The sequence below is a fragment of the Pleurodeles waltl genome, chromosome 1_2 (assembly GCF_031143425.1).
Source record: "Pleurodeles waltl isolate 20211129_DDA chromosome 1_2, aPleWal1.hap1.20221129, whole genome shotgun sequence".
Lineage (NCBI taxonomy): Eukaryota > Metazoa > Chordata > Amphibia > Caudata > Salamandridae > Pleurodeles > Pleurodeles waltl.
In genome coordinates this window covers 99,903,574-99,918,126 of record NC_090437.1, presented here as the reverse complement: position 1 = coordinate 99,918,126, position 14,553 = coordinate 99,903,574, and the positions used below count along the sequence as shown (strand labels likewise).

At 45.9% G+C, this 14,553-nt stretch overlaps 1 protein-coding gene across 8 annotated transcripts in view; it reads right to left on the bottom strand.

Annotated features, from left to right (window-relative positions):
- Window positions 1-14,553, bottom strand: part of LOC138297158 (tyrosine-protein phosphatase non-receptor type 9-like) — a 766,145-nt gene that overhangs the window by 77,935 nt on the left and 673,657 nt on the right. For all 8 annotated transcript variants that reach the window (XM_069236649.1, XM_069236659.1, XM_069236681.1 and 5 more), the window contains one exon: window positions 11,125-11,332. In XM_069236649.1, the coding sequence (XP_069092750.1) occupies window positions 11,125-11,332 (208 nt within the window). The remainder of the gene's footprint in view (window positions 1-11,124; window positions 11,333-14,553) is intronic.

Here is a 14,553-nt window from a genome sequence, read left to right as displayed (position 1 = left end):
CTGGAATCCATCTTCAGTGCTTTGCAGTCAGTTGTTGTCTTTGCAGAATCCCCTATCTCGACTTTACTGTCTTTCTGGGGTAGTAGGGTAATTTTACTCCTACTTTTCAGAGCCTTGGGGTATCTTGGACACCCTTAGTGTTTTCTTACACTCCCAGCGACCCTCTACACACTACACTAGGCCTGCGGTCCATTCGTGGTTCTCATTCCACTTCTGGAGTATATGGTTTGTGTTGCCCCTAGGCCTATTGTCTCGTATTGCATTATATTGTGTTTCACAGTATTTGCACTACTTTGCTAACTGTTTACTTACCTGCTTTTGGTTTGTGTGTATATTTTGTGTATTTTACTTACCTCCTAAGGGAGTATATCCTCTGAGATACTTTTGGCATATTGTCACTAAAATAAAGTACCTTTATTTTTAGTAACTTTGATTATTGTGTTTCTTATGATATAGTGCTAAGTGATATAAGTGGTATAGTAGGAGCTTTGCATGTCTTCTAGTTCAGCCTAAGCTGCTCTGCTATAGCTACCTCCATCAGCCTAAGCTGCTAGAACACTACTAATCTACTAATAAGGTATAACTCGACCTGGCACAAGGTGTAAGTACCACAAGGTACCCACTATAAGCCAGGCCAGCCACCTACACGCGATTACTTGTTTTGTGCGAAGCTGCCTTACATATATTCGTTAATGCCTAAGGTACTGTGCACAACGTCAGTGTGTGTGGAGTGGAGTGTTACTTCTGGCATCTGGGAACTGTAATCTGTAAGAACATTATCTTGCAAAGTTGACTACTCTATTTCATAGTGTGCTACTATTCTCAGATACTACGTAACTCAGTTGGAGTTTTTCCACGTGTTGCACTAGCCTGCGCTCTACATTTCTTCCGTTTACTGGTGCTGTAATTGACCTGCAGCTGGCGAACCAACATGCGGTGCTATATCGAGCAATGTTTTCACTTAGCTTACCAGGGCGTCACCAGTCAGCTCGAGGGCCAGGAGAGAGCAGAGAAACGACTGCTTAGTCACAGATCCTTCAGTGTCTGCGGACGCGGAGTTGCTGCACAGGACACGCGGCATAGTGACATTCTCGTTAAAGGCACCTGGCCTGCATCTCTTAAAGGCACTGGTGCATTTCTGGGCTAACAGAACTCGTCTGTTGGATACTCAGTGGTGCGCACACCTTACAAAGACTGATTAGAGGAAGTACTGTTGAGCGCATGCCTGCATGTACACGTGCTGATGCACACAACTTGACAAAAGCTTCTCTGTATTAATACTTTGTGTCTGAGTTAGCTTTAGCTTTTACATCCATATGTTACGATTATTGTACTTCTAAACAATCTTACACACATTTAGCTGAATAGAATAAGTACATTAGTTATGACTGTTGGAGAGGAACTTTTTGATAAGATAATATTTCAAGTTCTTTTGGTACAACCATGCAAACGGCAAACCTGCCCATTGCATTTTCACCTCAACCAGGGGTGCCAAAGTTTAAGTGGAGTCAAAGGTACAGATCATTAAAAAGCTATTTGACTGCCATTGATGGGTGGGGTTTCCAGTGGCAAGAAAAAAATTGCTTGGGGACTGAAGGTCAGAGGATTTTTGACCATCAACCACAAATATGTTCACAAACTTCTACTGAATAGGATGAGTTTACTGAGGCAACTAAAAGGTTAGAGAAGCACTTTGAAAAAGAGCCTAGCACAATTGTTGAAAGACACAGGATTCTTTACCCGCAAACAATATAAACACAAACCAGGGATGGTTTTGTAGCCAAGTTGAGGATCTTAGCCTCGTCATGCGAGTTTGTGGGGCCTCTGGAGCAATATCTAACGGATCAGATAGTAGTGAATTATTATGACTCAAAGGTACAGGGGAGAATATTATGCTGTAGGCATCCTACCCTAGCCCAAACCCTCAAAATAGCTAGAGGAATTGAAAGATGTCTTGGCCTCAAAAGAGTTGAGCAAAACTAAGACAACTTATTGTTGAAATAGAAATGCAATTTCATGTAAAACCAAACCGGCAATACGCAGTAAGCTTGATGCGAAGAAAAGTGAACAGAGAAATGCATGCTTTAAATGTGGGTCAAAATTTCATTTAACTAGTGCTAACAATTGTCCAGTAATTGGTAAGTCATGTTAAAGTGCAAAAGGATTGGCCATTTTGCACGAGTGTGCAGAAACTCACCTTAGATAATGTTGGTTGATAATCACAACACCTCTAGTGCAGACCCCATGGTGAATGAAGGAAATACTAGCAAAAATATTTTATTTTCTATAATCATCAAAGGCACTCCTACTCAAGAAGTAAATGCTGGAGGGGATCTGGTGTGCGATTTAAAAACTGGAAATACAAAAGTTCAAGTCACTTTAGACTCTGGATCACCCATCACCATTATTTCAGATAAATTGTTTTTAGAAAAGTGGTGTGGATTGAAATGGTTTCCTTCAGAAATATGCACTGCAGCAATAGGCGGACAAGAAATTGACATGATTGGATACTTTGTGGAGAACGTGTGTAGGAAAGTAGCCTCTTTCTAGCTTGGTTTCCCCCACTTTTTGCCTGTTTGTCAGTGTTTTTGACTGTGTCGACTGGGTTCCTGCTAACAAGGGCCCCAGTAGTTTTGCTCTCTCTTGTACCTTTTTCTTCCCACAATTGGCATACTGGTCCCCCCATTTAAGTCCCTAGTATATGGTACCTAGGTACCCAGGGCACTGGGGTTCCGGGGAATCCTTTTGGACTGCAGCAGGTATTCTGCCACCCATACAGGCCCCATGAAAAGGGTTCTTCAGGCCTGCCATTCCAGCCTGCGTGAAACAGGTGCATGCACCCGTTTTCACTACAGGTCACTACACCAGGTCACTATAAGTCACCCCTATGGTAGGCCCTCTCAGCCCGGTGGGCAGGTTGCAGGTACCTGTGTGTGAGGGCACGTCTGCACTAGCAGAGGTGCCTCCACAAACCCCAGATCCATTTTCCTGGACGCCACTATATGCGTGTACTGGACATAGGTCACAGTAACTTCGAACCTGGGCATGTTTGGTATCAAACATGTCGGAATCATACCGCAATACTGTTTTAAGTATTGGAAGTATGATTCCATGCACTCTGGGGGCTCCTTAGAGGACCCCCATCATTGCTACCACCAGTCTTACAGGATTTTCCAGGTGGCCCAGCTGCTGCCACCCCTCAGACAAGTTTCTGCCCTCCTGCTGCTTGATCGGATCAAGCCCAGGAAGGTAGAACAAAGGATTTCCTTTGGGAGAAGAGGGTATCACCCTCTCCCTTTGGAAATAGGTGTGACTGGCTTGGGAGGGGTAGCCTCCCCAAGCCACTGGTTTGCTTTGAAGGGCACATTTGGTGCCTTCCATGCATAAACCAGTCCACACCGATTCAGGGACCCTTGCAGCCCCTGCTCTGGCACAAAACTGGACAATGGAAAGGGGAGTGACCACTCCCCTGTCCATCACCACCACAGGGTGTCGCCCAGAGCTCCTCCAGAAAGTCCCTGGGTTCTGCCATATTGTTTCCAAGGCTGGCATGAAGGCTGATAGGTGCTTACCTGGTTAGGTGGCCAATCCCCCTTTCAGGGCTATTTAGGGTCTCTCTATTGGGTGGGTCCTCAGATTCAGTTTGCAAGATTCCAGCAGGATGCCTCTGCAACCTCTGCTTTGACTTCTGGCCCCCAGAACTGTGAATGGAACCTCTAGGACCAGACAAGCTGCTTCCAAGAAGAAAGGACTCTTCAGTAACATTGTTTCCAGGGCTCCTGCCAGATTTGCAACATTTTCCTCGCTGTGCATCCCCAGAAGGCTTCAACACTTCCGCCTGCACAAGAAGAGGACGGAATCTCCCTTGGAGTGAAGGAGTTACTCCCCTACAACCACAGGCAACTACAACAAGTGACGACCAGCTGCATGGATCACCTCTCCTGCTGAGCTGCCTGGATCCTGCATCACCGGTGGTGGTTCGCAGCAGCCCTCTTGGTCCTCTCAGTCAGCTGTCCAATTTTGGTGGAGGTAAGCCCTTGCCTTCACATGCAGGACAGTACCCCCGGGCACCACGTCTCTTGCAACTGTCAAGGCTTGTTTGCATCTCCTCCAAGGGATCTTCAGGCGATGTGTAGCTCCAGCCTCCGCACTCCATCCTGCAAAGCACAGCCTGCAGCGTGGGATCCTCTTTTGTAGTGCTGCGTGAGCTTCTGCGACTCCTGTACCCCGTCCTTTGGGACTCCTGTGGGTGCTGCCTCTGCTCCTGTGGAATCTCTGACGCTGAAGGTCCCCTGTGACTTCCCTTCATGGTTGAGTCCTCCTGGGCCTTGCTGGTCCCCAGCAGCACCTCTTTTCTACTAACCATGAGTTTGCATTTGCCAAGGCTTGTTGGTGAAATTCCTGCACTGATGTCCATCTGCAATCTTCCTTCCAGCGTGGGGCTTCATCTGCATCCATCAGGGACTCTTCTCCGGCTTCAGGGCTGCAGTGCTGACATGTTCTTCATCACCGTCGACCAACTCCTGCACCCAGTGCTGGGTGGGTAGTAGCTCCTGGACTCCACTGTGACTCTGGACTTGGTCCTCTCTCTCCACAGGACTGCTTTCTTCAGGAATCCAACGCTGGTTTTCTTGCAGGCTTGTCTGGGTGTCTTCTTTTTCTTCTTTTCCTCCTTTTGGGTGGTTTAGAGAAAATCCAGTGTTTTACTCCTGCATTCCTGGTCGCACTGTGTTACCTACCTCTGTGGTGTTGTGGTGCTCCCAGCTCCCCTCTACACATTTTACTTACCTAGGTGGGGGTGCCTTGTTCGCATTCCATTTGTTTAGTATATGGTTTGTGCTCCCCCAGGGTCACTATTGTTTATTGCTATTTGCACTGTTTTCTAACCTTTTCTACGCCTGTTTCTGATTACTAGTGTATATATTTAGTGTATTACTAACTTCCTAAGGGTGGGTTACCTGTCTAGAATTGTGTGTTGATTTGTTTCAAAAATAAAGTACCTTTATTTTTGTACAGCTGAGTGTTTTCTTTCATTTTGAAGGTGCTGTATGACTACAGTGGTATTGCATGAGCGTTGCATGTCTCCTAGGTAAGCCTTGGATGCTCATCCACAGCTACCTCTAGAGAGCCTGGCTTCCTGACACTGCCTACACTTCACTAAGAGGGGATACCTGGACCTGGTATAAGGTGCAAGTCCCACAGATACCAACCACATACCAGGACAGCTTCCTACAACATGTATTATGAGAACAGATCGATCCACTCAAAAATGTATGCGGCTAAGAGAGGGTACAACATTTTGGGGGTGGGGTGGATCTAGTCATGTTCAGGATGGTCCGCAGACTGGCATTGAACACCCAATTTCCTAGGTTGACAACATTTCTGAAAAAGAGAAATCATTGGAGGAAGTCATTTCCAAACATCTGTAAGTATTTGAAGACAGGTTAGGAGTGGTCAAAGGGTATGAACATAACATTATTCTTAAACCCAATTCTGTCCCTGTAATTCACAAGGTAAGGAATGACCCACTGAGCATTAGAGGAAATCTTAAAAAAGATCTTCAAAAATTGTGTTCGGATGGAGTGATTGAACCCATAGAATCGTCACAATGGATCTCCCCTATAGTTGTGGCAATTAAAAAAATCCGAAGAGTTAAGGCTTTGTGTTGATTTAAGGTCCCTGAATAAAAACACCCTGGTTGATTGGTTCACTCTACCCGGATTCAGGACAAGCTTGCTCAGCTTGGTGGTGCGAGAACTGTTTCTACCATCAATCTTAAAGCTGCATATCATCAGTATGAACTCAGTCAAGATATGAGGGATTTCATTCTTAAGAATCCTATTCAGCTTAGCCTCGGTGGCTTGTCTTTCAAACAATGAATCATGAAAGTGAGGTATTCACCTACCAAGATGATATCTTGATATGCTCAGACTCTGTACAGTCCCACTTAAACAAACTGGATAGAGTTTTAGGAATTCTGGAAGATCACGGTATTACATTTAGGGAACAGGAACTCAAATTCTTATTGCAAGAGGTAGAATATTTGGGCCACAGGATATCCTCGCAAGGTATTGAACCTAAGCATGACCTGTTCATGGCCATAGAAAATTTTTCACAGCCTGCTGATAAGGACCAATTAAAGTACTTTCTGGAATTATGTGAGTAATATTCTCGCTGTGTGCAGAACTCTGCATTACAGAGTATACCTTTACAGAAGCTATTAAGAAAGAATGCAAAATTTGCTTGGGAGCAAGATGATGCGTTCACCACATTAAAGAAATTGATTGTTAGAGCACCTGCAATACAACCATTCAATAAAAAAACACATCTACTGTAACAGCAAATGCCAGTGATGTGGGGATAGGTGCAATGCTCATTCAACTGCATGAAGGTCAGGAAAGTACAGTGGCATTCACATCTCGAAGACTCGCAAAACTATAGCACTATCGAGAAAGACTTTAGCCTGTGTCTGGGGTGTTCATAACTTTTCTACTTACTTGTGGGGCAGAGAATTTGTAGCGATCACTGACCACAAACCATTAGTGTACATGTGGAACGACAAAAGGTTGAGAAATGCCAGTCCCAGGCTGATTTGGATGTCTAAGATACACGACGTCACTTTCAGGACGAGACACATTTAAGGGGGAAAAAACTGCAGAGCAGATTTTCTTTCAAGTTGGTTGTGATGCTGAAAATATAAGTGAAGAGAAAGAGATGGTGACTAGGATGATCGATGGGATTACCGCAACTGAGGGAGTAATTTCTAGAGAATGTTGGGATAATAAAGTTGATTGTGATCAGGGCCTCAGAACACCGAAGAAGTACATAATGCTTGGATAGCCCAGAGAAGGACAGACCCCTGATGATGTAAAACCATTTTTTAAGGTAAAGGAGAAATTGAGTGTTGAAGGGAATTTGGTGATGAGAGGTACCAAGTCGATTCCTCCAAGACTTGAGAGGTTTGTTGGTTAGACTTGCACATAAAGGGCATGTAGGTATAGCAGGCACCAGGAAAAGATTGCATCTGTACTATTGGCGGCCCAGGATGGATAACAATGTGGAGGTGTTGGTTGGCAGTTGTAGTGTGTGCACACAGGCTGAAAAGTCTATTGGCACAAATAACACCCCATTGTGTACGGTGACCTTCCCTGAGCAGGCATGGGAAAAAATTGGCAAAGACTTAATTGGACCTACTGGAGGAATGAAGTAGGGCAAGAGATTTGTATTGGTGGTTGTTGACTTCCATTCCACATGGGTATCATATAAATTCTTAAGGGAACCCAGTTACATTAATGTGATAAGATTATTTTTTTTTAAAGTAATTTGTTCGGGTCAGAAGGGGTTCCTGCCTTTTTGGTCACATACAATGGTGTACAATTTGTCTTATATCACATGGTAGAGTTTTTGAGTAATCAGGGAATTAAACACTTCACCACCGGGCTTTATAGCCGCCAGGGTAATGGCATGGTAGAGAGGGTTAATTGCATGTTAAAGCAAACTGTGTAATTAGCAATCGGTTCTTGGGGTGGGGGGCAAGTTCAAGAAGCTTTTGCGGATAGGGTTTGGTGTTATCATAATACCCCACACTCTATGACAGGTGTTACCCATTTTGCGCTATGGAGAGGAAGACATTTGTTTAATGAATTGTCTCCTAAATGGGTGATTGAGAAATTGACCTTGACATGTGCATTTCTAGTCTTGAATCCATGAAAAAAAAGTGGAAGCCTCTCAAAGTAAAGCAAAAAACAGATATGATGAGCTTAAGAAGGTGAAAGAAGTGGAATTTTGTGTGACAGAACGGGTACAGATAAGGAGACAGTCTTCTGCAGGCTTGTAGGAAGTTGGCTCTGTATATACTATTTCAAAGTAAGAAATAGTGTGCACAGAGTACAAGGGTTCCCCTTAGAGGTAAGATAGTGGCACAAGTAGATAATTCAAATGCTCTATTTTGTGGTAGTGTGGTCAAGCAGTAGGCTTATCAGAGGGTAGCGTTAAGCATTTGTTGTACACACACAGGCAATAAATGAGGAACACACACTCAAAGACTTACTCCAGGCCAATAGGTTTTTATATTGAAAAATATATTTTCTTAGTTTATTTTAAGAACCACAGGTTCAGGATTTACAGTAAACACTTTAAATGTAAGGTACTTCACTTAGATACTGTAGGAACTTTGAATAAAAGCAATATCATGTACAGTCTTTGTAAAAATGGCAATAAGCTATTTTCAAATTGGACACAGTGCAAAAATCAACAGTTCCTGGGGGAGGTAAGTAAAGGTTAGATTAGGAGGTAAGTAAAACACAAGTCTCAGTTCTGGGGCATTAGCAGCCCACCGCTGGGGGGTCAAGGCAACCCCAAAGTTACCACACCAGCAGCTCAGGGCCGGTCAGGTGCAGAGGTCAAAGAGGTGCCCAAAACACATAGGTGCCTATGGAGAACAGGGGTGCTCCGATTCCAGTCTGCCAGCAGGTAAGTACCTGCGTCCCCAGGGGGCAGACCAGGGGGGGTTTGTAGAGCACTGGGAGGGACACAAGTAGGCACTCAAAACACACTCTCAGCGGCACAGGGGCGTCTGGGTGCAGTGTGCAAAGCAGGCGTCGGGTTTTAGGTAGGAAACAATGGCGGGACCCGGGTGTCACTCAAGCGGTGCAGGCAGGCACGGGGGCTTCTCGAGACAGCCACCACCTGGGCAAGGCAGAGGGTCGCCTGGGGGTCACTCCTGCATCGAAGTTCGTTTCCTTCAGGTCCTGGGGGCTGCGGGTGCAGTGTTGGTTCCAGGATTCGGGTCCCTTGTTACAGGCAGTCGCAGTCAGGGAGAGCCTCTGGATTCTCTCTGCAGGCGTCGCTGTGGAGGCTCGGGGGGTCGTCTCTGGTTACTAACGGGCTCCTGGTCGCCCGGGAGTCCTCCCTGAGGTGTTTGTTCTCTGGGTCTCGAGCCGGGGGCGTCGGGTGCAGAGTGTGAAGTCTCACGCTTCCGGCGGGAACCGTGCAGACTTTGAAAGTTGCTTCTTTGTTGCAAAGAAGTAGCTGGTTTTGAACAGGGCCGCTGTTCACAGGAGTTTCTTAGTCCTTGGCAGTCCTCTGAGGCTTCAGAGGTCGCTGGTGCAGGTTTTCGAAGTTGGAGACAGGCCGGTAGGGCTGGGGCCAAAGCAGTTGTCGTTTTCCTCCTTCTCTGCAGGCTTGTAGGTCAGCAGTCCTTCTTGTTTCTTCAGGTTGAAGGAATCTGATTTCCTGGGATCTGGGGAGACCCAAAATACTGAATTTAGGGGTGTGTTTAGGTCTGGGCGGGCAGTAGCCAATGGCTACTGTCCTTGAGGGTGGCTACACCCTCTTTGTGCCTCCTCCCTGTGGGGAGGGGGCCACATCCCTAATCCTATTGGGGGAATCCTCCAAACTCAAGATGGAGGATTTCTAAAAGCAGGGGTCACCTCAGCTCAGGACACCTTAGGGGCTGTCCTGGCTGGTGGATGACTCCTCCTTGTTTTTCTTATTATCTCCTCCAGTCTTGCCGCCAAAAGTGGGGGCAGTGGCCGGAGGGGCGGGCATCTCCACTAGCTGAGATTCCCTGGGGCGCTGTAACAAAAGGGGTGAGCCTTTGAGGCTCACCGCCAGGTGTTACAGTTCCTACAGGGGACGGTGAGAAGCACCTCCACCCAGTAAAGGCTTTGTTCCTGGCCACAGAGTGACAAAGGCACTCTCCGCATGTGGCCAGCAACATGTCTGGTGTGTGGCAGGCTGGCAGAAACTGGTCAGCCTACACTAGAAGTCAGGTAGGTATTCAGGGGGCATCTCTAAGATGCCCTCTGGGTGTGTGTTACAATAAATTGCACACTGGCATCAGTGTGCATTTATTGTGCTGAGAAGTTTGATACCAAACTTCCCAGTTTTCAGTGTAGCCATTATGGAACTGTGGAGTTCGTGTTTGACAAACTCCCAGACCATATACTCTTATGGCTACCCTGCACGTACAATGTCTAAGGTTTTGCTTAGACACTGTAGGGGCATAGTGCACCCTGCCTTAGGGCTGTAAGGCCTGCTAGAGGGGTGACTTACCTACGCCACAGGCAGTGTAAAGTAGGCATGGAACTCTGAGGGGAGTGCCATGTCGACTTCGTCATTTTCTCCCCACCAGCACACACAAGCTGTGAGGCAGTGTGCATGTGCTGAGTGAGGGGTCCGCAGGGTGGCATAAGACATGCTGCAGCCCTTAGAGACCTTCCCTGGCATCAGGGCCCTTGGTGCCAGGGGTACCAGCTACAATGGACTTACCTGAGAGCCATGGTTGTGCCAATTGTGGAGACAAAGGTACAGTTTAGGGAAAGAACACTGGTGCTGGGGCCTGGTTAGCAGGGTCCCAGCACACTTTCAAATCATAACTTAGCATCAGCAAAGGCAAAAAGTTAGGGGGTAACCCTGCCAAGGTGGCATTTCCTTACAAGGGTCCTCTGCCAAGCGTGAGCGCACGTGTGCACTCAGTTGGAGTGATATGATACTCGTGTAGTTTCCTAGCTTTGCACATCAGAAAGACACACCAGGTATAATCTTTCAAGACATACATTTATATCATAAAGGCAGGCGAAGGACTAAAATAGAAATTCAATGGTATTTCTAGTATTGTGGTGGTGGAAAACTGTTTTAATCAGCAGTGAATCCCAATTAAAACTGCCATTTAATTAAATAAACCCGAATCAAACAGTTATTAACATATCGATCAACTAAATAACCTAAGAATTAACAGAATTCACAAATATGTTTCTGTTTTATCGAGTGACATCACGGAGAACTGCATTTGCTCTATATCATGCCAAATGGTTTCACAAACAACGGAGATAACGCCACCAATTATCTCCACAAACAAACCTTATTTCTCGCAACAACAGTGCATGGCCTAACATGCTTGGACCATAATATCAAGAGGCATTTTGTCTTTGAGCATGCGGATCGGATAAGACATGTACCGTTTAAATATTGGTCTTTTTTCACAAACTTAAGAGTGACCAAAAATGAGGCCTTTTTATATAATTAATGCTTAACTATTGTTTAAAGTGGCAGCTACAGTAAAATAATGTACTCTACATGCAACAGAGGACTTACTTGAGAGCAATAACATCAAACGCTTACCTGTTCTTCCAATGCCAGCACTACAATGGATAACAATAGGTGGGCCAGCTGGATGTCCAGTCCACTGTGGTCCCAAGGCCTGTACCGCCGCAGCTTGATGTTGCTTCACCTGGGCACGGAAGTCTAACATAGCAGAAGCAGATTTAGGAACTCCAAAGTCTGGCCAGCTCACATACTGATAGTGTGCCACGTTTCGGCTTTCCCCTGTCTTTAAAAATCAGGAGACATTTAATACAACTGATTAGGTTGCATTCCACTGATTATAACAAAATATATCTTAAAACGTCTGTGTGAAGACAAAAAACAATTTAAAAGGTCTGCCAAACGCACACTAACAATAATAGCTACATCTTTTTCAATCAATGCAATTTTAGTTATCCACTACAAAGCTCTACTTAGCACAATCCATTAGAAAACGTTTTAGTGACAACTGTGCTTTGCAATTTTATTACTTGCATCTGACAGTTACTTCACAACCCCTCGGGTGTAATCCTTTCAATGTAGGTTTATCGATAAGCTTGCTATATGTGCAAAGACCGCTCTTGAGGCATGTTTCCTGCTGCTGCCCATCTGCACAATGACTCTGATCGTAGCATACTCAACGCTGAAGGTAACTAATTCACAACATTTTTTGCACAACTATTTTCAAGATAAGTGGTTAAGAATCATCTACTGGTGATAACAGATGGAACTTGATTCACAACATAAGAATTTGCAGAGCTGCACACCCACAGAACGGCATAGCAGCGCCTGCACAGCCATGCAGAGATTATTTGCAATAATATTAGTGAGCTGCTGTCATATTACAACACTGAAACCACACATCACTATCCCTGAATATCAGATTAAACACACTTAAATGCGTACATGTGTGCCTGTGCATTGTCGGTGACCTGGCCAAAGGGGGCACGAAAAAAATGAAATTCAATTATAAATTAAAATCTGTTCTGAACAGGGGCCCCTAATTACGTTAGGCCCAGGGCCCCCAAGATCCTGAAGATGTCTCTGCCACTGAAACGGAATGGCTCTGGTTAGCTGTGCAAGCTAGAACTCGCCCCCAATAAACTGCTCACGACCTTACTCTTACATATGAAGCTACAGACGGCGTTACACATGACATGAGGTGGCATCGAGGGTAAAACCACCTCTGACATCATCAATTACATTTTAGAGTCCGCATAGGTAGTAGAAGTCGTTTACAACCAAACCATGAAACAAAACACCGCATCTCTACACGATGAAAGAGAGACAAAGATACTAGAAATCCCTGCTGATGCACTGAACATTCTAAATGCAAACTGTCATTCAACTTGCGGATGAACTACAGGAAAAAAGAGTGTTGATGCAAGAGATTGTTTTAGCTGCTCGGGATGGGGCCAGAGTTCAAACCGGGGCTGGAATAGTGAATGGCCTCCGGACAAGTCTACGCTGAGCTCACAAAAGAACAGAACTGTGTGCCCTGCTCGAGATACACCCACTGAGCATGGCCACAAGCATAGTCTGGACTCATTCCTTATTACCACCAATGAAAATAGGCTTTTACATACACATCACTTCCCGTTAGTCCGGTCCGGCAACTGGTTTCATAAATGTGTCAGTGCAGAGCCAGAACAATTTATACTTACCGTGTCCTCAGACCTAGAGATGCTGCGGACTGCATCAACGTTTAACTTTGTCAGAAAGGTACTATATTGCTTGGTCGTTCGTAGTGAAGGAGGGGAAATAGGTAATGTTATAACGAACATCCTTTATGGTGTCAACGGTGACAGTCAGTTGTCCTGAGCAGCACATTTTTTGAGGAGAAGGTATGGTTAACAAAATGGACATTTATAGCGGTTTTCAAGTGAAAATCATAACCGCAGTGTAACTTTAAATGTATTTTTTCAGCTAATTTTTCTGTATTTTAAATAGTTGTTTATATCTTATGAGAATCATTAATCGAAACATATCTTTAACACACACACTAAGGACGACGCAGCAACATAATGACATACTTAACAATAGTATTTCAGTCCATAAACGGGTACCATGTAATACTCCGACCGCCCTGCGACGGTATTTTTCAAAGCTAACGCTTAACAAGATCACATCTTATACATTGATAAGCAAATAATCACCCTAACTGCAAACCTGTCCCCCTTTATTAAAAAAAATAAAATAAAAAAAACTTCAGTTGAATAACAATCATCAAACCTCTCATCCCTTCCCATAATCTCATCATATTACACAATTATAATACAAAAAGTTCAATACCTCCCTCTTCAAATTTGAATTAGCTACTGTTCCAATTCTTTTTTTTTACTGGCAATCAGTAAGTCATTCATCGATCTTTACTCGGTTTCAGAGGGAGCCATAAAAGAATACAAATACAAAATTGACTAAAACAATCAATAACAAAAGAGGAAAAGTAAAATACAATAACACAGTAATTTAACAATCCGTGAGAATACACATCATACAGCAAATAAGATTTCCTCAAGCAGAATGCACCAGATAAAATACAAGCATTTGCAATGCAATAGGTCTCTCATTTGTGAAAGTTAGAGCTATTGGTGTTGTAAATGACAATGGCCCTCATTCTGACCCTGGCGGTCGGCGGAGAGACGGCGGTCGGACCGCGAACAGACCGGCGGTATTAAAAATGGCATTCTGACCGCGGCGGTCCCCGCCGCGACCGACCGCCACTTCTCCACTCCGACCGCCACGGCGGTCATGACCGCGGGGCTGGAGTTTGCGCACTCCGGCCCGGCGGTCGTCCCAAGACCGCCAAGGGTATTATGACCCTGCCTACCGCCGCGGTTTCTTGCGGGCGGGAACCGCCGTGCGAACCATGGCGGTAAGCACTATCGGGGCCAGGGAATTCCTTCCCTGGCACTGATAGGGGTCTCCCCCACCCCCCACTACCCACCCGAGTCCTCCCCCCACACCCTCCACCCCCCTGCCACCCCCCAGAGGTGGTACGAACCCCCTCCCCACCCCCACCCCGACATGCACATACATGCACCCCGACATGCACACACCCCCAACATGCACATATACACACCCCTACACACACATACACAACGGGGACACATACCCGCACACATACATGCAGACATGCGCACCTGCCGAACAGCACACATTACCCATAGACACAGCAGCACCCCCCGCCCGCATACACGCACTCACACACCCCCTCTACACACTCACACGCACACCCCCATGCACGCCCACATCACACAACACCCCCCCACCCCCTCCCCTCACGGACGGTCAACTTACCTTGTGCGTTGGTCCTCCGGGAGGCGACGGGAGCCATGGGGAGGTGACCGCCAACAGAAGACCGCCAACAGAAGACCGCCACACAGAAATGTGGGTCGTAATTCTGTGGGCGGTGTTCTGCTGGCGTGGCGGTGGAGGTTGACCAGTCTCCACTTTCCCGCCGACCGC